At 44.1% G+C, this 26,253-nt stretch overlaps 1 protein-coding gene across 5 annotated transcripts in view; it reads right to left on the bottom strand.

Moving 5' to 3' along the window:
- The window catches only part of ZNF496 (zinc finger protein 496), a 41,135-nt gene extending 16,109 nt beyond the window's left edge, over positions 1-25,026 (bottom strand). For 4 of the 5 annotated variants that reach the window (XM_060093757.1, XM_060093759.1, XM_060093760.1 and 1 more), the window contains exons 1-6: positions 24,780-25,026; positions 24,437-24,662; positions 22,880-22,996; positions 22,105-22,531; positions 21,495-21,678; positions 15,310-15,386 (exon numbers count right to left, since the gene is read on the bottom strand). In XM_060093757.1, the coding sequence (XP_059949740.1) occupies positions 15,310-15,386; positions 21,495-21,678; positions 22,105-22,494 (651 nt within the window). In that variant the 5' untranslated portion in view covers positions 22,495-22,531; positions 22,880-22,996; positions 24,437-24,662; positions 24,780-25,026. The remainder of the gene's footprint in view (positions 1-15,309; positions 15,387-21,494; positions 21,679-22,104; positions 22,532-22,879; positions 22,997-24,436; positions 24,663-24,779) is intronic. The other variant, XM_060093758.1, reaches the window with a different exon arrangement.
- Positions 25,027-26,253: the final 1,227 nt, after the last annotated feature.

Below are 26,253 nucleotides of genomic sequence, written 5' to 3'. Positions count from 1 at the left end.
GTAGATGTGTAGAGGGAACATTGGGAACATACATCTTGACCGACATTAAGTATTTCCACATCTTTCTTCAAGTGGAGTACCTAAAGTACACTCCCACTGGCAGTACATCAGCACGCCTATTTCCATACACCTTTGCCAACAACATTGGGTAATGTCAAATATCTAAGGTTCTAGCAACACTGTGGGTATGAAGCAATCACAGCAGCATAACTCCCTTTACCTTGATGAACATCTCTTCATGAATTTATTGGTCAGTTGGGTTCTGTCTTAAGATGCTCGCTTATTTTCTTTGCCTATTTTTCTATTTTCTAATGAGTTGCTCTTCCTATTTTTTTTTAAACCAGCTTGTTATCAACTGTGGATATACTTCACTATCATTAAAGAAAAGATAACACTATTTCAATTTTTAAAAAATCTAAGTGTTTCAATCACTTTATGGTGATACGAGTAATCAGTAATATTAATGACATATAAAGAACTACAAGAAAATGTTTAACAAATTAGTAAGGTGACCATTTGAGAAAAGAGCTTCAAAATCAGAAATGTGGCTTTGGAACAAAAACAGGCCAATAAAGAAGAGAAGAAAAAGTCCAGAAACAAAATTTGGTATACCTAAAACTTTAATCTACAAGAAAAAACAGAACCCTAATCAATGGGGAAAAAGAAAGATGACTTTCATCTGATGTGCCTGATACAGTTGGCTAACTACTTAGAAAGAAAACTAGATTCTGATCCTTGATCATAAAGAATATAAAAATAAAAAACTTGAAGCCTCCCCACCCCCACAAAGGCTTTCAGGCACTAAAAATAGAGGCCATATGAAGAAGTAACTGGCAGATACTCCATATAAAAATTATAAATATCCACAGTAATGAAAAAGCACGAATGAAATTAAAAGACAAATGGCAAACTGGGAATAAAGGCACACCATTTATGAAAGGCAAAGAGTACTTAAAATATATGGAGTCCTTACACCACAATTGGAAAAGCTTTCCAACCCAATAAAAAAAGGTGAGGGAACCAAGAAAGTAAATATTTTAAAACATGAAAAAAAGTTCACCTTTACTAGTACATGAAAAAATGTATATAAAATACTATTATCAATCTTCACTTTGGGGATTTCCCTGGTGGTACAGTGGTTGAGAATCCGCCTGCCAATGCAGGGGACATGGGTTCTAGCCCTGGTCCAGGAGGATCCCACATGCCGCAGAGCAGCTAAGCCCATGCACCACAACTACTAAGCCTGCGCTCTAGGGCCCGTGAGCCACAACCACTGAGCCCACGCACTCTAGGGCCCACGCTCTGCAACAATGAGGAGCCCGTGCACCACAACAAAGAGTAGCCCCCACTCGCCGCAACTAGAGAAAGCCTGTGCACAGCAATGAAGACCCAACGCAGCCAAAAATAAATTTATATATATATAAAAAATCTTCACTTTGATGAAGTTTCAAAAAGAAAGGTGATGAATTTCACCCGAGCCTAGATGCCAAAATTCTTACAATCCAATCATAGAAATCCTCTGGAATCTTCAAAGAAGCTTCTATACTAATAAGTAAAATTAACAAGGTTGCTGGTTAGAAGGTCAGTATACAAAAATCAGTTGTATTTCTATATATGAACAAGTGGAAGATGAAATATTAAAAAACTATACCACTTACAGTAGCATCAAAAGTCATGAAATTCTTAAGGAAAATGTTTACCAAATATGTACCCCATCCAAACACTGAAGAACTAAGTAAATGGAAGGATTTAACATGTTCCTAGATGGGAAGACTTCAAAATGTTAAGATGTTAATTTGCCCCACAATGATCTATAAATTCAGTTCAATTCCACATAAAAACTCCAGGAGACTTTATTTATTTTTAATTGATGTGTTGATTCTAAAATTTATAAGGATATACAAAGCACTTAGAGTAGCCAAAAGAACTTTGAAAAACAAAAGTCAAATTGGAGGACTCACTACCAATTGCAAAACTAAGTATAAAGTTATAGTGTTCTTGGCATAAAGGATCAAAACATAAATCAGGGTACTAGGTAGAGCCCAGATGTCCAGACATATGTGGACAACCAATTTTTGACAAAGGTGCCAAGGCAATTCAATGGGAGAAAGGGAAATCTTTTCAGTGAATGGTGATAAACAACTAAATATCAACATTAAAAAAAAAAAAACCGTACACCTCATACCATACACAAAATATAATTTTAAAAGGAACCAAAGGGGAGCAGTGGTTAAGAATCCGCCTGCCAATGCAGGGGACACAGGTTCAATCCTTGGTCAGGGAAGATCCCACCATGCCACAGAGCAACTAAGCCCGTGCACCTAGAGCCCGTGCTCCACAACAGGAGAAGCCATAACTCGCTGCAACTAGAGAAAGCCCGTGCACAGCAATGAAGACCCAACACAGTCAAAAAAAAAGAACCAAAGCGACTTTCCTGGCAGTCCAGTGGTTAAGACCCCGTGCTTCCACTGCAGGGGCACGGGTTCGATCCCTGGCTGCAGAACAAAGATCCCATGTGCTACGCAGCACAACCGAAAAAAACAAAAAAGAACCAAAGACCTAAATGTAAAACCTAGAACTATAAAACACACAGTAGGAAAATCTCTGTGGCCTGGGGGTAGACAAAGATTTGTTAGACAGGACACAAAAGCATTAAATGATAAAAGAAAAAATTGATAAATTCAATCTCATTAAATTTGAAGATATCCAATCTTCAAAAGACATCATTAAAACAATGAAAAAGCAAGCTGTAGAGTGGTAGAAAATATTCCTAATACTTATATCTGACAAAGGACTTTATCCAGAATATATTTTTTTTTTTTTTTTTTTTTTCTTTTTGCGGTATGCGGGCCTCTCACTGTTGTGGCCTCTCCCGTTGCGGAGCACAGGCTCCGGATGCGCAGGCCCAGCGGCCATGGCTCACGGGCCCAGCCGCTCCGCGGCATATGGGATCCTCCCAGATCGGGGCACGAACCCGTATCCCCTGCATCGGCAGGCGGACTCTCAACCACTGCGCCACCAGGGAGGCCCCAGAATATATATGTTTTTAAAAGCTCTTAAAACACAATAAGATAAGCAAACCAAAAAGCAGGGAAAATGTTGGACACCTCACAAAAGATGTAGAAATGATACCCAAGCACATGAAAAGATACCCAACTTCATTAGTCAACAGACAAATGCAAACCAAAACCATATTGAGATATCCACCTCAATAGCCAAAATGTTTTTTAAAATAACAATGTCAGGATATGGTAAAGATGTGTAAAAACTGAAACTTTCATTCATTGCAGGTAGGAGTCTAAGTGGTCAAATCATTATAGAAAACAGCCAATTCTCCTATAATTAATTATATACACTTCCCCATGACAATTTCACTCCTAGGTAATTGCCCAAGAGAAAGGAAAACATACATCCACAAAAAGACTTGTATATGAATGCTCATACACGCTTCATTCATAACAGCCAAAAGTGGAAGTGACCCAAATATTCACCAACAGGTCAATGGATAAACCAAGTGTGTGTGTGTGTGTGTGTGTGTGTGTGTTCACCAACAGGTCAATGGATAAACCAAGTGTGTGTGTGTGTGTGTGTGTGTGTGTGTGTGTGTGTGTGTTGGCTGCCCTGCGTGACTTACGGGATTTTAGTTCCCTAACCAGGGATTGAAGCCAGCCCTCGGCAGTGAGAGCGTGGAGTCCTAACCACTGGACCACCAGGGAACTGCCCTGGATAAACCAACTGTGACGTAGTTATACAATGGAATACTACTCAGCAATAAAAAGGGACAAACTACTGATACTGGGCTCAGTAAGAGAAGCCTAACACCAAGGACCACATACTATATGATCCCACTTACGTAAAATTTTAAAACAAGAACAAATCTATTGTGACAAAAAGGAGATCAGTGCTGACCTGGGCAGGAAAGCACAGCTTTACTGCAAAAGGGCACAAGGGAACTTCTGAGGTGATGGAGATGTTTTGTATCTTGACTGGGTAATGGTTACATGTGTAGACACTTGTCAAAAACTCTCTAAACTTTGCACTTAAAATAGGTAGATGCAAATTATAGCTCAAAAAACAGATTAAAAGAAGTAAAAATATAGAGACCATTTTCGGTCATCATTATGGTGAAGATTAAAAAAACAATGTTAATATAAAAAATAAACAAATATGGAACAATTATACATAACTTATATATGTATATATGTCATATTAAAATACCACCTGAGAGGGACTTCCCTGGTGGTGCAGTGGTTAAGAATCCGCCTACCAATGCAGGGGACACGGATTCGAACCCTGGTCCAGGAAGATCCCACGTGCCACAGAGCAACTAAGCCCGTGTGCCACAACTACTGAGCCCACGTGCCACAACTACTGAAGCCCGCGTGCCTAGAGCCCATGCCCCTCAACAAGAGAAGCCACTGCAATGAGAAGCCTGCACACCGCAACGAAGAGTAGCCCCCGCTCACTGCAACTAGAGAATGCCCTCATACAGCAACGAAGACCCAACGCAGCCAATAATAAATAAATAAATAAATAAATTTATTTAAAAACAGACAAACAAACAAACAAAAAACCCACCTGAGACCCTTACCCCAGAGATCAGAGCTTACATGACCCATATGGGGAACACCACTTCAGTGCCCTCGACGTGACACATGGGGAAAGACAACCCAGCCTGGCACTCTCACCAGAACGTGTAACCTGAATCTCATCGTGAGTTAGAACCTATCTGAGCAGTCTGCCATTTCAACTAGTCTTCACTCTTCAGAACTACTGATGCCGCGACAAACACTGAAATTCCAAGGAGAAAATGTTGGACATAGGACAACTAATAATTGGGAAGCATGATGCTCTATGACTATTATTTTAATGTTGAATTTCCAGAATGTAGTAACTGTATTATGGTTATGTAAGCAAATGCCCTTGCTTTTAGGAAATATGCCCCCTCGGCATGAACAAAGAGATAAAAGGGGAAGAATGTCTGCATATAACTCCCTAAAGATTCAGGAAAAAAAAAAGGCGGGGGGGCGTTGGGGCTGAGACAGAGACAGAGTAAGAGAGAGAGAGGGAGGAGGGAGAGGGAGAGAGATAGTGACAGAGAATGGGGGAATTAAAGTGAAGAGTATTTGCAAGTCTTTTCTATTCTGGCAGTCTTCCCCAAGCTTGATATTAATGCCAAAGCAAAAGTTAAAAATAAATATAATATTTAAAAAATTTCTAAAGATGAATCCGTTTGGAACTGAGCTTCTCAAATTTGGATGTACATATCAATCACTCAAGCATCCTGGTAAAAATGCACATTATGCCCCTGCGGGTCTGGGGTGGAGCCTGAGAGCCTACAGTTATCAGCCCTTAAGTGGCTTTACTGCTAGCCAGAGGCCAGTGTGGGGGAAGTCTGTCCAAGACAAGTTCCACAGAGTGGAAGACAAGCCTCAGGAAGCCACAGGCTCTCCTCACAAGGGCTTGCAGCAAAGAACTTGATGTTGGTCTTGAAGCGGGTAAGAATACACCACCCCAAAATATGCCACTTTGGCCTAAGGGCTGTTTTGAGCTGTAGGCAATGGAGAAACAGAAAGACTGCAGAAGTACCCTCCCCCTACTTGCCTAAAGGCAGGGCGTAAATATTCCTTTGTGAAGGACTCCTCCCCTCCTACCAGGGTGGGCAATGTGACTCTTAATAACCAGACAGAACTCCAGACTCTTTATCAGCCCAGAGACAGCATAACAAATTTAACTAAATAACCTTTATCTTCCATTAGTTTCCACAAATAGCTACCTTCCCACAACTTACCAGCCCTTGAAGCTCAAAATCCTCTTTGTCTTGTCATTTCTCCATAAATGTATTGCCTGTAGTTAAAATGGTATAATTCTCTGGGTCTGACTGCCTTCTAGTTTTCCTTTCATTTCTGTGAGGCATCCCATGGCCATATAAAATAAATATTTTTCACCTGTTAATCTGTCTTTTATCAGCTCAATTTGCAGTTTCCCAGCCACTGAACCTTAGAGAGTAGAAGAAAACATTTTTTTCCTCCCTGACAAGTCTCTTAATGAGAAAAAGATAGTAATTGCCACTATTGGTGAAATATGAAGGAAGTCAGTGCTCTAAGACAGCACTGCAGAGGTGCCTGGTTCTGAAGATTCTGAAGAAAAAACTGGCAGTTACGTATTTTTCAAAACAGATATGGATGTTTTTCCCCTGTAAGCCTTGGATAGGTGTCTGTGAATCTACCCCAAACTGCAATAGGAACAAAACACGGTGGGCACGGATGTTCACGGCATCATGTAAGCAAACCCAAGTCCCAGGTCCCGGTAAATGGATCAATGATGCTCCAATCACTGACAATCTGACACAGCCACTTAGCAGGATACCCAGGGAGCTTTTATATCATATGAAGAAATGCTTACATACACACTGGAGACAAAGCATAAAAACAGGACTCAATACAGCATAATCCCAGAAAGGCACAAACAAAACAGCAGAGAAAAGAAGGAAGTTCATCAAAACACTCAGAGATCTTCTCAGATAACTGGAAACATGTAATATCCTTTCACTTTCTAAATCTTGCCAATTTTTATAACAAGAATGGGTAGGGGAAATAAATATGTCCATTTAAAATTAAATTTTCTGAGGAGACTTCTGCTGCCTTCTCGAAGATGGAGCAGACATACACTCCTTTAATTCCCCCCACTAAGTACAACTAAAACCCCAGGAAATTATATATTAAAAAAACACAGCAAACTCTCTCTGAAAGGTGGAGAGAGGAAGGCACACCAGCTAGGGACCTCAGACAACACAGCGAGGAACAACAGAGTGGTGAGTACCCTGGTTTTTCTTTCTGCCTCATACATCAAAACTTGAAGCTGAAGGAGCAGGTGACCCCAAAATACCAACAGGCACAGATAAAAATACAACCCTAACAAAAGCCTGTTCTCTCAGCCACAGGACCAGGAAAGTAGCTAGACAGACAATAACCGCTCTAGTCCAGCAAGCACCACAAAAAAACATGGCCCCCCTGGGCTTCCCTGGTGGCGCAGTGGTTGAGAGTCCGCCTGCCGCAGGGAACACGGGTTCGTGCCCCGGTCCGGGAAGATCCCACATGCCGCGGAGCGGCTGGGCCCGTGAGCCATGGCCGCTGAGCCTGCGCGTCCGGAGCCTGTGCTCCGCAACGGGAGAGGCCACAACAGTGAGAGGCCCGCGTACTGCAAAAACAAAACAAAACAAAACAAAACATGGCCCCCAACCTCGCTCATGCTAGCAGAGAATGAGTGGGAGCCTAGATTTCCACCCTCACCAGGCTGCAATGAAGTGCCCCAACACCCCCACTGGTGGTCTCAGTGAAGGCCAAGGCCAAGCAGAGAGCTGGGATTTCCATCCTGCTGACTAATAACAGTCCTTCCCCCACACAACCCCAACACACACTGTATCAGTGGAGACCACATGGGGAGCTGGAACTCCCAACCTCCCTCAGAAGCCCAAGACATTTTCAAATGAATCAAATAAAGGTACATTTGTGGACTTCCCTGATGGCACAGTGGTTAAGAAGCCACCTGCCAACGCAGGGGACACGGGTTCGACCCCTGTCCGGGAAGATCCCACATGCCGCGGAACAACTAAGCCCGTACGCCACAGCTATTGAGCCTGCGCCCTGGGGCTCGCGTGCCACAACTACTGAAGCCCGAATGCCTAGAGCCCGTGCTCCGCAACAAGAGAAGCCACCGCAATGAGAAGCCCACGCACCACAACGAAGAGTAGCCCCCGCTCGAGGCAACTAGAGAAAACCCGTGCACAGCAATGAAGACCCAACGCTGCCAAAAAAATAAAAAAGGTACATTTGCCACCAGCGGACTTATCCTAAAAGAATGGCTAAAGAAAATTCTCTAAACAGAAAGGAAACAATAAAAGAAGGAACTATGGAACATAAGAAAGGAAGAAAGGAAAAAGTTAAGTCAAAATATGAGCAAAGGCGATAGGCTGTCCTTCTCCTTTTTAAGTTTTCTAAATAAATATCTGATAGTTGAAGCACCAGTTATAACATTGTCTGACATGGTTGGAAATGTCTGATGTGGTTCTATATGTATGTAGAGAAACTATTTAAATCAACTGTATCATAAAAGGAGGAGGGGAAAGGGATGTAAAATTTTGTGATAAGTTATGTATATTTAATACCTAGAGCAACTGAGACAGGAAGGAAGGGGGAAGGGCACAACCATTAAAAAAATGACACAACCATTAAGAAGAACAGGATACCATAAAACCCGGTTAGAACTTACGAGGCCCAAGATGGTGGAAGATCTGACTTCCAGTGGACCTTGAGCCTCATTACACGCTCCTTGTAATACATCAGCATATGCTAAATGACACACCCACGGGCACGTAACAGTTCTGAGGCCAACCATAAAAGGCCAAAATACGGGGCGGTGGCGCAATTCCTGGAAATCTCTGTCCCTTCCCCAAAATAACTGGAATAATCCTCCCACTCGTTAGCCTGTGAAATTACCCAGCCCATAAAAACTAACCACCCCATATTTCAGTGCCGCCTCTTGCCCTCTGAGAAGGCCTACACTGTCTGCGGAGCGTGTATCTCTTTAAATAAACCGCTTTCATACTACTATGGCTCGCTCTTGAATTCTTTCCTGTGCGAAGCCAAGGACCCTCACTTAGTGGCTGTCCCAGGAACTCCCCCAAGACCTGGGACATGACCATCCTCTCGTGCCCCATTTTTCCTGCAACACAATCACTAAAAAGCTATATTGACAAAGATTCTTTGCTTGACCAAACTTTAGTCAGGCTCCTGAACCTTCCCCTGGGCCCATCTGTGCACTTCCTTGAAAAACTCAATTTTAGCATAAGTCAGTTTAACCAGAACGTCCTGTCTTCCACATCTGATTGGCTTCCTCATCCTAGGTGATGTCTGGTCACCCTGGCCTGTCTGCAGCAAGAAACCTGTCAGGTTGGTCTAGCCAGAATCCCTTCTATCCCTGATGCTTTCTCTTAGTAATTTTCCATCCACTGACCCCACCCTGCTCCTTGGCTATAAGCTATAAGTTCCCATTTGCCCATGCTGTATTTGGAATTAAGCCCCACCTCTCTCCTCCACTGTAAAATTCTGTTACAGTGGTCCCTATACCTGTCAAGATGGTCCTGAATAAAGTCTGCCTTACCATCTGTAACAAGCATCATTGAATATTTTTTTAACAATATAAAGATATACACTTGACAATGCACTAGGCAAACAGAAATGGAATTCTTCGAAATGTTCAAGTAACCCACAGGAAGTCAAGAAAAAGAAAACGAAGAAACAAAAAACAGAATAGAAAAAAAAAAACAGAACAGACTTAAGCCCTAACGTGCCAATAATTACATTAAATACAAATGGTCTATGTACATCAGTTAAAACACAGTGATTGGCAGAATGGATTAAAAAACATAACCCAACTATATGCTATCTAAAAGAAACTCACTTCAAACATAATGATACAGACAGGTTGGAAGTGAAAGGGTGGAAAATATTTAATATGCAATTATTAATCAAAAGAAAGAGTAGTTATATTTATATCAGATAAGGTATGTCAGAATAAAGAAAATTATCAGAGAGAGGGGGACATTACATATAATAATAAAAGGGTCAATCCAACAAGAAGGCATAGCAATCCTATATGTGTATGTCTCAAACAAAAGAGCTGCAAAATATGTGAAGCAAAAACTGACAGAACGGAAAAGAGAAATAGACAAATCAACACTATAGTTGACAAATCAGCTACTATAGTTGGAGACTTCGGCATCCCTCTCTCAAAAACTAATACAACAATCAATTAGAAAATAAGGATACAGAAGAACTCAATAGCACCATCAACAAATAGGAGCCAATCAGCATTTATAGAACACTTCACTAGACAACAGCAAAATGTTTTGTTATTCAAATGGCCACAGAATATATACCAAGACAGACCATACACTGGGGTCATCGAAATCCTGGAAGGAGAGGAGAAACTCCCAACAAATTTGAAGGAGTTGAAATAATACAGTGTGTTCTCTGAAAACAATGGAATTGAACTAGATATTAATCAATAATAGAAAGGTAAGGGGAAAATCTCCAAACCCTTGGACATTTAACATTACACTTCTAAAGTGTGATAAAGAAGTCTCAAGGGAAATTTAAAAATACATTGAAGTGACTAAAAACAAAAATACATTGTATTATAATCTGTGGGACCTTGTTAAAGCAGTAAGTAGCTAAACCAGGGAAATTTATAGCACTAAAATGCTTAAATCAGAAATGCTTACATTTGAGTCTCAAATCAATTATCTAAGCTCCCACCTCAAGAATCCAGAAAGGGAACAGTAAAACAAACCCAAACATGCTAAATGAAGAAAATAATATGAGAGCAGAAATCAGTGAAATTGAAAACAGAAAAATAATAGAGAAAAATCAATGAAATAAAGAACTAGTTCTTTGAAAATATCAATAAAATTGAAAACCTCTGAAATGACTGACAAAGAAAAAGGCACAAATTTTCAATATCAGGAATGAAACAGGGATATCACAGACCCTGCTGATAACAGAAAGGATGATAAAGGAAAACTACAAATCACTCCACACACAAAAATTTAACAACTTAGATGAAATGAAACAATTCTTTGAAAAATACATACTATCACAACTCATCCACTATGAAACAGATAGTATGAATAGCCCTATAACCACTAAGGAAGTTTAATATATAATTAAAATATCACACACAACCCACCCCACCCCCAAACCTTCAGGTTCTTATAGTTTCAGCAGATAGTATGAATAGCCTTATAACCACTAAGGAAGTTTAATATATAATTAAAATACCACATACAACCCACCCCACCCCCAAACTTTCAGGTTCTTATAGTTTCACTAGAGTATCCTACCAAATTTTCAAAGAACGAACACTAATTCTATACAATCTCTCTTAGAAAACAAGAAGAGGGGACACTTCCCAATTCATCTTCTGAAGCTAGTATTACCCTGAACAAAACTAGGCAAAGACAGTAAAGAAAACAAACAAACAAAACCCACTGACAGGTATCTCTCATCAACATAGATATAAAAATCCTTAACAAAATAATAGCTAATAAAATTCAGCAATATATAAATAGAATTTTATATCATGACAAGAAGGCGTTTATTCCAGGGAAGCAAGGCTGGTTCAATATTCAAAAGTCAATCAATACAATCCGTAATATTAACAGCCTAAAGAAAATTCACATGATCATATCAACTGAAGTAGAAAAGGTTTTGACAAACTCAACAATCACACATAATAAAAACTCCAGAAAAACAGGAATTAAGAAACTTACTCAGCTTGATAATTTATTTAAAATTTACAGCTAACATTATACTTGATCGTGACAGACTGAATACATTCCCCCTAATATTGGGAACAAGGCAAGGATGGATGTCTGTCCCCGCTGCTGCTATTCAACATTGTGCTGGGAGTTCTAGCCAGTGGAATGAGGCAAGAAAAGGAAATAAAAGCATTAAAACTAGAAAGAAAGAAAGAAAACTGCCTTTATTTGCAGATGACACGATTGTCTACACAGAAAATCCAGGAACTGTTTAAAATAAAATAAAAACCCAAAACTCTCCTTAAACTGATGTATGAATCCAGCAAGGTCACAGAATAGAAAATAAACATACAAAAATCAATTGTGTTTCTTATACTATAAATGGATGTGTTATCATCAAAATTAAAAATAAAATTTAAAATTGCTCAAAAAATGAAGTACCTACATATAAATCTAACAAAACACATACAAAATTTATATCTAAGAACTACATAACAGTGATGAAAGAAATCAAAAAAATAAGTAAATGGAGAAGCATTCTGCATTCACAGACTGAAAGATCCGGATGATAAAAATGTCAGTGCTCCCCAAATTGTTATATAGGTTTAACAAAATTCCTATCAAAATCTCAGTTATACCCTTAATAGATATGGACAAGATTATTCTAAAATTCACAGAGAAAGGCAAAGGGACTAAAATAGCTAAAATAATTTTGAGAAAAAAAAATTAAAAAGGAGGAATCAATCTACCTAATTTCAAGACTTAGTATATAGGTACAGTAATCAAAATTATGTACTATTAGTAGAGAGAGAGACAAATAGATCAACGGAACAAAACAGAGAACCTGGGAAAAGACCCACACAAATATGCTCAATGGATTTTTGATAAAGGAGCAAAAGCAATTCAGTGGGGGAAAGAAAACGTATTCAACAAATGGTGCTGGAGCAACTGGACGTCCACCGGCAAAAAAACATGAACCTTGACCTAAGTCTCACACCTTATACAAAACTTAGAGATCATGGACTTAAATGTAAATGGATTACAGATCATGGATTAAATGTATCATGGACTTAAACATAAAATGCGTACAAAACTATATAACTTTTAGGAAAAAACAGGAGAAAATCTTTGGGATCTAAAACTAAGCAAAGAGTTCTTAGACTTTACACCAAAAGCATGATCCTTAAAAGGAAAAACTCACAATCTAGACTTAATCCAAATTTAACACCTTTGCTCTGCTAAAAACTCTGTTAAAGGGATGGAAAGACAAGTTCCAGAGTGAGAGGATATATTTGCAAAACACATCCAACAAAGGACAAGTATCTAGAATATATACTGAGCTCTTGAAACAACAGTGAAAAAGTAAATGGTCCAATTAGAACACAGGCAAAAGTCATGAAGAAGCACTTCACATAAGAGGATATTCACATGGCAGATAAGCACATGAAAAGATGTACAACATTATTAGTCACTAGGGAAATGCAAATTTAAACCATAATGAGATATCACTTATCAGAATGGCTAAAATTTAAAAAGTGACAACAAATGGTGGGAGGATGTGAAAAATGTAGATCAGTCATACATTGTTCATAGGAATGCAAAATGGTACAGTCACTCTGGAAAAGGATATAGTAGTTCCCTGAAAAACTAAATATGCACTTGCCATTCAACCCAACAACTGAATGCCTGAGCATTTACCCCAAAGAAATGAAGACCGATGTTCACACAAAACCTGTACACAAATGTTTACAGCAGCTTTATGCAAAATGGCCCCAAACTGGAAACAACCTAGACGTCCTTCAATGGGTAACGGGTTAAACAAACTGTGGTATATCCAAACCAAGGAATTCTACTCGGCACTAAAAAAGGAATGGACTACTGATACGTGTAAAACCCTGGCTGAAGCTCCACAGAATTAGCTGACAGTCAATTCCCAAATGTTACGTATTGTATAAATCCACTTATATAATTTTTTTGAAATGACAACATTACAGAGATGTAAAACAGATTAGTGGTTGTCAGAGAAGGATGAGAGCATGGGATAAAAGAGAAGTGGGCTTGGCTATAAAAGGCAACATGAAGGATCCTCCAGTGAAGCAAGTGATCTGTATCCTATATGTATCAATGTCAATATGCTAGCTGTGATACTGTATTATATTTTTACAAGATGTTACCATTTAGTGTAAAAGTACAAGGGATCTCTTGTTATTTCTTACAACTACATGTGAATCTACAATTGTGTAAAAAAATAAAAAATATATAAACTTTATGTGCAGCCATGATCATAGCAGCATTATTTATAATAAAAGGTGTGTCCATCAATGAATGAACAGATAAACAAAATGCATTACATACATACCATGGATTATTCGGCCTTAAAAAAGAAGGAGATTCTGACACGTTACGTCATGGATGAACCTTGAGGACATTACGCTAAATGAAATAAGTCAGTCAGAAAAAGACAAATACCGTGGGATTCCACTTATATGAGCTGTCTAGCATAGTCAAATCATAGAAAAAGTAGAATGGTGGTTTCAAGGGGCTGGGGGTATGAGGGAATGGAGGGGAATTAATTACTTAATTTGTGAGGAATTTCAACTTGGCAAAATGAAAAAATACTGGAGATTGGCTACACAACAATGTGAATATGTTTAACATTACTGAACACTTAAAAACACTACTGTACATTAGAAATGGTTAAGATACTAAATTTTATGTTATACACATTCTACCACAAATGAATTTTTTTTAAAAACTAAAAAAAAAAAAAAAGACCTTCACAATGGTGATTTCTAGTGCACTAGGCAGAAACTATCCTCAGTAGAGTGATAAAACAGCATTGTTTATCAAAATCTACATTTTCCTTTCACAAGATGAATACCAAAGCTCATTAGATATTAAATTCACAGTATCTCCTTGTGTGTCATACTAGTCAAAGGTATCAAGTTTTAATAAGAAATATGAGTTTCATCTCCTTTGGGTCATTTGTGTTCAACAACTATCACAGTACACAGTAGATGCTGAAACAGGTGTGCTGAGCACTAGGGCCCACGAGTACAGCGCTGAGGGAATAAAGACACCCCATCCCATGTACCCTGGTTAATTCCTTCCTATCCTGAGCCCTCTCTACTCCCCAAGTTTAAAGTCTTATCGAATGCACTGTGCGGACAGCAAACTTGAGATGTGTTTCCTGTGCATCTACTCTCCTTCAGTCTTCCAGCTGCCAGGGAACCAGAAACAAAACAAAGTCCATACCTTCACACAGCCCATTCTTGTGGGAGGAGATGACTCTGTGGTACAGTAACTAGATTTTATGCCAGCCAATGGAAAGCGTTAGAAATAAAAATGAAGGGGTATGGTGGGAAACCAAGGCCGAAGGCAGAAACTGGGCTGAAAAGAGGTGGTTGAGAGCACCTGCCAGACCAACACCAGCCCCTATCCTGTGAGGACAACTGAGAAAGTAAAAAGTAAGCCTCGTGAGGGAACATGGAAGGGGAAAATGCAGAGGAGATTCCGTAACAACTCACTGCACGGTTGTGTGACGGTGCTGAAATAATCTGTGCTTTTTTCCTCCATTTCCTAATATTTCTGAAATAGCTACTACCGTGATTATTATTAAATTTAAAAAAATACCCTATGAAGTAAAAGAGTGAAGAGGTCTCTCTTTTTTCACAGGAAAGGAACTCTAAGATGCCGAGAGGACAACAGACAAGGACTCCAGGGCATTTGTTTTCCACCATCTTTGTCTGCACAAAGGCTCCCGAAGATGACAAACAAGCCAGCATGGTGAACAGCCAGGACTACACAGGCAGGAGGGATGCAAAAGAGCATTTTACAAACTCATGCCCTTCCTGTATTAGTTTTTCTCTGCTAGGGCTGAACAACCTGTGGGGCAGACAGCAAGCTGACTGAGATCCTGGAAAAGCTGCCATGCAGCTTAGAAAGAGGCAAATATGGGGTTCTCAAAGGCCCTTGAAGAAATCACTCACCGGGGGCAGCTGGAGGGCAGTCACCTGCTGTGCGTCCCTCAAACTCGCTTCCTGAAGAAGGGAGGTGTCTTGCAGGACTGAAAGAGATCAGAAATGGATAGCTCATAAAATCCTGGGTCTCTTTTTTCACCTGTAGAAAGAGGATTACCAGATGATGCACATAAAAAGCACCTGTGGGACTTCCCTGGTGGTGCAGTGGTTAAGAATCCGCCTGCCAATGCAGGGAACCCGGGTTTGATCCCTGGTCCAGGAAGATCCCACATGCCGCGGGGCAACTAAACCCATGCACCGCAACTACTAAGCCTGCACTCTAGAACCGACAAGCCACAACTACTGAAGCCCGCGCACCTAGAGCCTGTGCTCCGCAACAAGAGAAGCCACCGCAAATCACAATGAAGAGTAGCCCCCGCTCGCTGCAACTAGAGAAAGACTGCACGCAACAACAAAGACCTAACATAGCCAATAAATAAATAAATAATTTAAGTTTAAAAAAAAAAAAAAAGCACTTGCAAAATAAGGATTTCTGTCACTTTGCTTTCAGACATGTCAGTGGGGGCAGTAACAGGGAGTGCCTGGGTTCCAGTTGGCTCTGCCACCAACTAGCTATGTGACTCCCTGCAGGTCCAGGGACCTCAGCTGTATCATCCACAATACAAGGGAAAAGAAGGTTAAAGCTCCATGGAGTAAAAGGGGTAAGAGCTGTTAGCAATGAAGATTACTGTGGGACTCCAGTGTCATATAAATTTATACCTTTATAAGTTTATAAATTGCAAAGCTCTTTAAGAAAGACTATTATCTCTAACAGATGCTCCTGGAAGAGCACTTCCCACAGTGCCCAACCACCATCACTCAAAATGTGTACACATTGTAGTACTGGGATCATCTCACTCTCCCTTATCAAGGGCCTCTGCTACATTCTCGTATGATTTCTCTCCCCTGACCAGCACATGCCCAGGCTTCTGCAAGAAGTGAGCCACACACCTGGCCCACGGTGCAGCCATGTCAAAATGAGCTGTGTTTCAAAAGGTACTCCTTTCACAGAATAAGCTGCACTATCATCTCTCAGTTTGGAGAAAATCTGGGAGGTTAACTGCAGCTCATAGTGTGAAATCAGTGTCAAAGCTAACATCAGAAGCCAGTGTTCCTCACCTTTCACACCTGGGACATAAAGCTTTCGGCCAACAGCAGGGGCAGGTGTGGCTATTGGGAACAACAGCCTGAGATAGGAGCCAGCTCAGACCAGCAGTGACATTTGGGGGTGGGTGTGAGGAGAATTCCCCACGGAAGGCAGCCTTATCACTCTGCTGCCAGAAGCTCAGGCTAGGTGGGCATGGATTTGAGGAAGGCATGTTTTAATTCTGCTCTCATACCTACCACCTTCTGGGGTGTAAACCACAGCCCTACCCTATCTTTCACCAAGATAAATGAGCACATCGACGCTTTAAAGATTACTTTGGGGCTTCCCTGGTGCCGCAGTGGTTCAGAGTCCGCCTGCCGATGCAGGGGACATGGATTCGTGCCGCGGTCCGGGAAGATCCCACATGCCGCGGAGCGGCTGGGCCCGTGAGCCATGGCCGCTGAGCCTGCGCGTCCGGAGCCTGTGCTCCGCAACGGGAGAGGCCACAACAGGGAGAGGCCCGCGTACCGCAAAAAAAAAAAAAAAAAGATTACTATGGACAGCTTTCAGCCTCTAAACAAAATCTATATTTTGGGGAAACGCTTCAAGATTAGGAACTATATGGCTTTTACTGGAAGTGCTTCACAATGATAAATCACCTGAATATTTAAGGTGTCCTTAATAGCTAACTCTCATCATGCCTACTTTGTCCATTCATTATTGCTCAAGGAAATGGAAGCACTGACCCTTTTGACCCAAAGCCCATCCATGGTAGCTGGATTATCTCAGAACTTCACCAGGAAGTGAGTAGGCTGCTACAGTTCCTGAAGCACCTCCTCCTCCTGAGGGTCCTGTCATGGCCATCATCAACCTGCATAACCCAGGCTGCTTGCACATGCGTTGTTTATTTGGGCAAATGGTTGTTTCTCATGCCCGTGGTTATGGGCTGAATTGCATCCCTGCCAAATTCATATGTTGAAGTCTCAACCCCCAGTACCTCAGAATGGGACTAGATTTGGACATAGGGCTTTTCAAGAGATAATTAAGTTACAATGAGGTAATTGGGGTGAGCCCTAATCCAATATACCTGATGCTCTTATAATAAGAGATTAGGACACAGACACACAGAGGGAAGACCATGTGAGGAAACAGGGAGAAGATGGCTGCCTAGAAGCCAAGGAGAATCAGGTCTTAGGAGAAACCAACTCTGCTGATACCTTGATCTAGGATTTCCAGCTTTCAGAACCGGGAGACAATAAATTTGTTGTTTAAGCTGCCCAGTCTGTGGGACTTTATTATGGCAGCCCAAACAAACTAGCACATCTGTCTTGACTTTTAACCAAGGAGAGGCTGGAGAGTTAATTTGATTTGTACAGAAATCAGTATAGTTTCACACATAAAGAAATGTAATATGTAACTTTTAAAAACTGAAAACCTTATTACAATGACAAGGACAACTTCTGTGAATCATAATAACGCATTCCTGCTCTCATCATACTTTCTTTTTCCATCTATAACTGTAGCACAACTGTAGCACAAGTCTGCCCAAACTAACCCTCACACCCTACAGGTCACTTCCTTCAAGCTGAGAGCACCACTTCTTTCCATGATGATTAATTAATTCAACTAGAAATCATGGGCAGGAACTCCCTTGTTGTCCAGTGGTTAGGACTCCATGATTCCACTGCAGGGGGTACGAGTTTGATCCCTGGTCAGGGAACTAAGATCTCGCATGCTGCATGATGCAGCAAAAAGAAAATCAAAAAAAAAAAAAAAAAAATCATGGACAGCTCAGGCCCCCTGTTCAGTATTTTATGGGTATCCAGGCATACCTCATTTTATTGCACTCTGCAGATATTACTTTTTAAAAAAACTGAAGGTTTGTGGCAACCTTGCATCAAACAAGCCTACTGGCACCATTTTCCCAACAGAATTTGCTCACTTCATGTTTCTGTGTCACATTTTGGTAATTCTTATAATATTTCAAACTTTTCCATTATTGTATTCGTTACGGTGATCTGTGATCAGTGATCTTTAATGTTACTATTGTAATTGTTTTGGGGTGCCGTAAACCATGCCCATGTAAGACAACAAACTTAACTGATAAATGTTGTGTGTGTTCCAATGGCTCCCACACTTCTCTCCCTCTCCTCGGGCCTCTCTATTCTGTGAGACACAACAATACTGAAATTAGGCCAATTAATAACCCTACAATAGCCTCTAAGTGTTCACATGAAAGGAAGAGCCGCATACCTCTCACTTTAAATCAAAAGAAGAAATAATTAAACTTAGTGAGGAAGGCATGTCAAAAGCTGAGATAGGCTGAAAGCTAGGCCTCTTGCACCAAACAGCCAAGCTGCAAATGCAAACAAAAAGTTATTGAAAGAAATTAAAAGTGCTACTCCAATGAACACACAAGAAAGCGAAACAGCCTTCTTGCTGATATGGTGAAAGTTTTAGTGGTCTGGAGAGATCAAACCAGCCACAACATTCCCTTAAGCGAAAACCTAATCCATAACAAAGCCCTAGTTCTCTTCAATCTATTAAGGTTGAGAGAGGTGAGGAGGCTGAAAAAGAAAAGTTTGAAGCTAGCAGAGGTTGGTTCACGAGGTTTAAGGGGAAAAGCCGGTCTCTATAACATAAAAGTCCAAGGTAAAGCAGCCATCCAGAAGATTTAGCCAAGATCATTAAATGAAGGTGGCTACACTGCACAACAGACTTTCAGTTTAGACAAAATAGCCTTATATTGGAAGAAGATGCCACCTATAGGACTATCAGAGCTAGAGAGAAGGCAATGCCTGGCTTCAAAGCTTCCAAGGTCAGGCTGACTCTCTTGTTAGGTGCTAATGCATTTGGTGATTTTAAGTTGAAACCAGTGCTCATTTACAATTCCAAAACTCCTAAAACTTCCCTTAAGAATTATGCTAAATCTACTCTGTCTGTGCTCTATAAATGGAACAAAGCCTAGACGACAGCACATCTGGTTACAACATGGTTTACTGAATATTTTAAGCCCACTGTTGAGATCTACTGCTCAGAAAAAAAGATTCCTTTCAAAATAGTACTGCTTTTTGACTAGTCACCCAAGAGCTCCCTGATGAGATGTACGAGATTAACATTGTTTTCATGCCTGCTAACATAACATCCATTCTGAAGCCCACAGGTCAAAGAGTAGTTTCAAGTTTCAAGTCTTATCATTTAAGAAATACATTTCACATGGCAATAGCTGCCATACACAGTGATTCTTCTGATGGATCTGGACAAAGTTAACTGAAAATCTCCTGGAAAGGATTCACCGTTCTAGATGCCAGTAAGAACATTCACGGGAATTCCCTGGCAGTCCACTGGTTAGGACTCAGTGCTTTCACTGCTGGGGCCCAGGTTCAATCTCTGGTTGGGGAACTAAGATCCCACAAGCTGCGTGGCACAGCCAGAAAAAAAAGAAAAAAAAGGGCCTCCCTGGTGGCGCAAGTGGTTGAGAGTCCGCCTGCCGATGCAGGGGATACGGGTTCGTGCCCCGGTCTGGGAGGATCCCATATGCCGCGGAGCGGCTGGGCCCGTGAGCCATGGCCGCTGAGCCTGCGCGTCCGGAGCCTGTGCTCCGCAACGGGGGAGGCCACAACAGTGAGAGGCCCGCATACCGCAAAAAAAAAAAAAAAAAAAAAAAAAAAAGAAAAAAAAAAAAAGAACATTCATGGGAAGAGATCAAAATATCAACATTAACAGAAATCTGAAAGAAGGTGATACCCATCCTCATGGATAACTTTGAGAGGTTCAAGACTTGAGTGGAGGAAGAAACTGCAGGTGTGGTGGAAACAGCAAAGAGAACCAGAATTGGAAGTGGAGCTTGAAGATGTGACTGAATTGCGACAATCTCATGATAAAACTTGAATGGATGAGGAGTTGCTTCTTATGGACGAGTAAAGAAAGTGGTTTCTTGAGATGGAATCTACTCCTGGTGAAGATGCTGTGAAGACTACTGAAATAACAACAAAGGATTTAGAATATTATATGAACTTAGTTGATAAAGCAATGGCAGAGTTTGAGAGGACTGACTCCAATTTTAAAAGGAAAGAAGTTCTGTGGGTAAAATGCTATAAAACAGCATTACATGCTACAGAGAAATTGTTCGTGAAAGGAACGATTCAATCGATGAGGCAAACTTCATTGTGGTCTTATTTTAAGAAATTGCCAGTCACCCCAACCTTCAGCAACCACCATCCTGATCAGTCAGCAGCCATCAGCATGGAGGCAAGACCCTTCACCAGCAAAAAGATTTCATTGTGCTGAAGGCTCAGCAATAAAATATTTTCAATTAACGTATGTACATTGATTTTTTAGATATAATGCTATTGGACACTTAATAGACTAAAGTGTAAATACAAATTTTATATGTACTGGGAAACCAAAATTTCATGTGACTCACTTTATTGAGATTATCTCCACTGGACAGACCAGGAAACTGAGGTTTGCAGAGTTTAGAAGCATGCCCCGGGTCATACCTGGAGGATTCAAAGCCAAGTGTATCTGCTGCCAAAGCCACCTGACTGTGGCCATTAGTGCATTTTGTACAGATATTCAGACACATCTAGCCAACATCCATGCTCCAAGTCCTGAAGATATCACCCTATCCCCTAGGAAGCATTTTTATATTTCTTTGCAATATTATAACAATCCTGAGAGCAGAAGTTGTTTGGCTGGGGAAAGAGAGGTTCAGAGAGACAAGAGGACATGGCCATGCTCAGCTCCCCACACAGGCCCTACTGGGACAGCGACGGTGCCCAGCTGTCCCCAGACCAACAAAGCCCAGAGGTGCGTCCTCAAAGAGACAAGATGATGCAGCCTCAAAAACACCTACCCATAGTAGAGGTCCCTCTGGGCAGACCTGGCACCCATGAAGAGGATACTCTCATGAGATTCTGGTTGAATTGCTCTAGGGAAGGACCAGATGCTGAAAATGGTTCCAGGATACTTAGGGGGAAGGAGAGAACTAAAAATGTCAAGAGCTACTTCCAAGTGCACAGGACTAGGTACAAACACCCCTTCCCCACTCCCTTGGGCTTCCTACCTGGGTCCCCGCTGAGCTGGCCCGAGAGTCTGCTTGGAAGCCCGGGGCCCTGAGCCAGGGCCATGGGCTGGGCGTCCTGGCTCTTTGCAAGGTCACTCTGGGGTTCTGCTGGAAGCCGCTCCTGCTCCTGGTCTGGAGGGCTGTCCCCATCGTCAATCACCACGGGGTCTTCACAGTGCTTGAGCTGCAATCCCAGAGAGGGCTTTTCAGAGCTCGGTGGAGAGGTCCCTGGCCAGATGAGGGCCAGCAACTGTGCCAGGGACTGGCAAACCCCTCCCTCCCTGGGCCTGCTGACTGTTGACTCTACCACTAGCAGCTCAGTCCCAGGCTTGTACGTGGCTATAAAGGGGGGGTGGGTAACATAACCATGCCACCAATTAGGGCCTTTAGGGAATGGAATCTGCTTTTTTAGGAAACCAAACTTCAATGTGGGCATTACCGAAGCACACAGCTCTAGATGGAATTCCTCATCCCTGGCCAGGGGATGCGTGACCCCACCAAACCATCAAAGCACAAGGCGGCCCCCCTTTCCACATCTGCTGCCCAGCCCCACTCTCTCCCTCTCCCTTCCCATCCTCCCAGCCAGCCCAGCCCAGCTCCCTCTGCTCACCCATTGCCAGGGTCTCCCCGGCTCTCGTTCCAGTGCCTCCACAGCAGCCACAGCCTGATCGCCACTCTCAGGTTCCTGGGCCCGCACCCAGCCCTGGATCTCCCGGGGCAGGATGGCCAGAAACTGCTCCAGCACCAGCAGCTCCAGAATTTGCTCCTTGGTGTGCCTTTCAGGCCGCAGCCAGCCCCGGCACAGGTCCCAGAGGCGGTGCAGGGCTTCCCGGGGGCCCGCCGCCTCCTGGTAGCAGAAACGTCGGAAGAGGCGGCGGGAGGACTCGGGGCTGGGAAGCTCACCCTGGGGGCTAGGGTTCTCTCCCGGCGGGCTCCTCATTTTCCTGGGCTCCTCACTTTCCTTCGGAGCCAAGACTCGGGGGCACAGGGCTGTGGGCATGATGGGATTTGATGGGGGTCAGCAGCAGAAGACGACCCTATTTCCAAACAGAAATCACTGGCTTCAATGTTCTGGTCTTCTGCAGTAGTTTTTTGGGGGTGGTGATGGGAAAAGTGAAAGAGCCCACAGAGACCAGCCCTTGGGAGAAGCCCTGGGACATGTGAGAAGTGTCAGTGTGGATGATCCTTACACAAAGGGAGAGAAGGAATGACCCCATTCCCAAAAGCATCATTTTGTGATTCCCCTAACTGGGTGACTGGACAAACAAGGCGGGGAGTCCAGGAGAAAATCAGTGGCATTTCAACGTGGCACTGGCGTTCCAAGCATCCCAGGAGACCAACAGGGCCGCATGCAGGAGAGAGATGTAATTAACGCTCTGTGGTACCTTCGGTGTCCAGGTCCTCCTGGAAAGGACCTGAAATGGATGAGCTGAGAAGGCCGCTATCTTGAGGCTTCAGAGCCAAAGGCACCGTCCTTGCCCTTGAGACCTTTACAAAATGAGCTAGAAGGACAAAGACAGACATGCACAGGAAAAGTCTTCAAAGCTGATCCAGGAAATTCATCCTGCTGGTGGCTAGGGCTGACAATCAGTGCTAGACACAGACTGAGAATCAGCCTTGCTCAGTGGAATATGCACTGGGAAGCAGGGAATAAAGCAGACAGCCTAGAAGATCCCCAGACAAGAGATGGAGAAAGTCAAAAGAGGCAGCCACGTCCTGAGTTTCTTACAGAAAAATAACATATGTATTTAAAAACATCAGTGCTTTCTGATGAACCTCTACCCAACTCACTAAAGTCTGAATAGTAAACTTTAGCATATACTTAACGATGTCTGGACCTTCCACCTGGCCTCCACCCATCTTGCCTTCTCTTCTCTTCAAACCACAATGAAGAAAACCACACACACCTCACAGACCTTTCTCAGGCAGAACAGAGGTTGGGCACTCATGGCACAGCCTCCACATCTGCAGGGTGGGGCTCAGGGGCCCTTGCACCTCCCCAGTGAACACATACAGAGCGACATCAGAGAGTAGCGGCCGCTACTCAAAACTATGGGACCCAGGGAAAATGAATGGCACATGGGGTCGCACACAGTCCCCCCCCCACCACCATAAGGCCTCTGAGATCCTTGGACATGGTCACTTGCCCTCCTCACCAGGTTTATGAGGCTCCCCAGCATGCTAGCACCTTAATCTTAACAGCTCAGTGCCCCCACCCCCAAGGGTTCCATGCAAAACGCAGGCCTCATTCCCATTCCACAGGAAGACAAGTGTTCTTCACAGAAGAACAACAAAGCCACTGAATGGCAATCAGAAAACCCCAAAGCTCCATACCCCTTTGCTTTCCAACATAAAAACAAATACAGACTGGCAATAAAAGGACTCTGAGGGTATCTGGCTGGACACACTACAGCTTGCCCCGCCTCCGGATTTCCTCCAGTGTCTGCTCCTGCATCTGACACCCAATCTCAGCCTTACTCACTTGCCACGTCCCATGAACTCAGCCATCACACACCTGCAGGGCCTCTAGGTTCCTCAGGTCTGCACCCAACCTGTGCCCCACCCTCAGTCCGTACTCAGATACCAGCTCTCGGGCATCTGGCTCTAGGCTCTGCCCATCATCTCTGCCCATCATCCCTAACCAGACAGCCGTGTTCCTGTCACCCTAGCACCTGGCACATAGGAGTCTCGGAAATGATGTGTGATGAATGAATTAACGTTGGTCCCAAGAGGATCCCACAGGGGGGCGGGGCATGCTTAAAGAAGCTCTAGGCGGAGGAACAGAACTGGATCAGCAGAAAGAGGAGGGGATGGGCATTTTATGCCAGGAAAAAGGGCAAGCCTTTCCTCGCTCCAGATCTCTCTCCCTTTTCCCTCTCTCCCTTTCCCTCCCTACACATACACACAACCACCTCCACTTTACCCAGTTCCCGGATCCTCACCTCACAGCCTGCAACTCCTTCCCTGCGTCTAACTCAAATCCCTCCTGCGGCGGAAGTCTTCGGCAGCAGCTCCTCATCCTTCCAGCCCGGTCCCCCGGGTGTGCTTCCTGAGGCGGGTTCTCTGCAGAGGCCACTCCGTCCCTGGCTAGCCGAGCCCCCGTCTCCTGCTCATCCAGAAAACCACGGCTCCGCTTAGGAGGGAAGAAATGGTAGCAAATGGAGGCGCCTGAAAAACAACATTTGTGTTGTCTAATCCCCCTCCCCGGAGACCCACCGCACGGCTCCTGGAAGCGAGGCAGGGCGCGCGGGCCACAGAAGCCTGAGCCGCCTGGGCCGCACTCACCGCCGCGCCGCGTCCCAGTTGGCGGGCCGTGCAGGCCTGACCGCCTCCGGAGCCCGCCGGACGCGGAGGAAAGGAAAGGCCGAAGCCCTCCGGCTCCCTCCCCTGGGACACTTCCTGCTCCGCTCTAGGACCGGGGAGGTCTTCGCATCTCAGTGGTTCGCTCCTCCGCCCCCCGGCCGAGGTGTGCGCTGGGGGTGACATCCGACACCCCCGGCCCGGCCCGGCCCGGCCCGGCCGGCGCGCCCCGCCCTGCCACGCCCCGCTCAGCTCCGCTCGCGCCCCGGCCTAGGAGCTTGGCCGGGGGCTTTGTGGATCAACCACACCGCCTCTGCCCTGCCTCCCGGCGGGCTCGCGCGGGGGCCGCGCGTCGAGGCGGGGCGGGAGGCCGGGGCGTCGAAGGCTCAGCTGGGACCGCGCCTGGAGGCGGGTGGCAGAGCGGGAGGGGCAGAGAACACGGTCAGCAGGAGGGCTCGCGCGGGTGCGCCCTGCCGTGGACGGCCGCTGGTGTGGGAAGGTTGGCCTGGGGGCTCCTCTCTTCGTTGTTCTGCCCCTTCGGACTCCCACACGGGCTTGGGGACGCCCGGAAGGGACGATCCTGGAGCCGAGGCTGAATGCTGGAATTGGGAGGGGGAGCGGAGGAAGAAGGCTGCCGCGCACAGTGGGCCGCTACATTTCAGAATCCCGGTGTGACCACCCCGCACCCCGCGCCCTGTCAGGTCCAACCCCCCTTCCAGCCAAAACCTCTCCTCTAGGTCCGGCCCGCGGCCGCTGAAGAGACGAGGAGGACTGGAGAAAGTAAGACTCACCTCCCCGATTCGTCGTCTATCGGATGCCCAAGGTGTAAGCTCCGGCTTTTGGGGGGTTTGCGGACTTTCACAGCGGCCCTAACACATCCCTTCTGAGCATCAGGACAACTCTGGGGAGTGCGCAGAGGGACTTTGGTCAATCCCGGCCCCCAGTGGGTGGTCGGAGTGCTTATTGCTCCCTTAAGTGTAGGGTGTGCCTAGCTGTTCACACTGAGGCCGAGGGACAGGTTAAGGGACTTTGACTTGAAGTCGAGGGCCCGTGAGGGGCAAGAAGAATTAGGGCCTCTGGACCTCTGGATAGGGCTCCTTGCCACTGCCCTATGCTGAACATAGCTCAAAGGCTCAGAGGGGTCTTCCTGGGGTCATCCTTAATCTTCCAGGTTCTTGGGTTTGGGAGCAAGCATGTACCGGGTCCCTGAGCAGGCCTGATGCCCACCAACCCTTCTCTTTCTTCATCTGCCTGGCACTGAAGTTGGACTCCCCCACGGAAGAAGGCAAAGAAATGTCTACGTCTACTAGAGGTGATACACTATTACAGATAAATGATTTTTCTCAGATCAAGTAGGACAATACCAGTTCCCTGAAAGAAAGTGGCCTGGTTGAGCAGGTGGGAAAGAGGTGGATGCACTGAGGAACGGGATTTCTTAGCAGTGTTGCTTTCCTTATTC

The sequence above is a fragment of the Mesoplodon densirostris genome, chromosome 3, assembly GCF_025265405.1.
Source record: "Mesoplodon densirostris isolate mMesDen1 chromosome 3, mMesDen1 primary haplotype, whole genome shotgun sequence".
NCBI lineage: Eukaryota > Metazoa > Chordata > Mammalia > Artiodactyla > Ziphiidae > Mesoplodon > Mesoplodon densirostris.
Note: the sequence above shows the minus strand (reverse complement) of the source record. Positions and strands in the feature narration are given on the sequence as shown.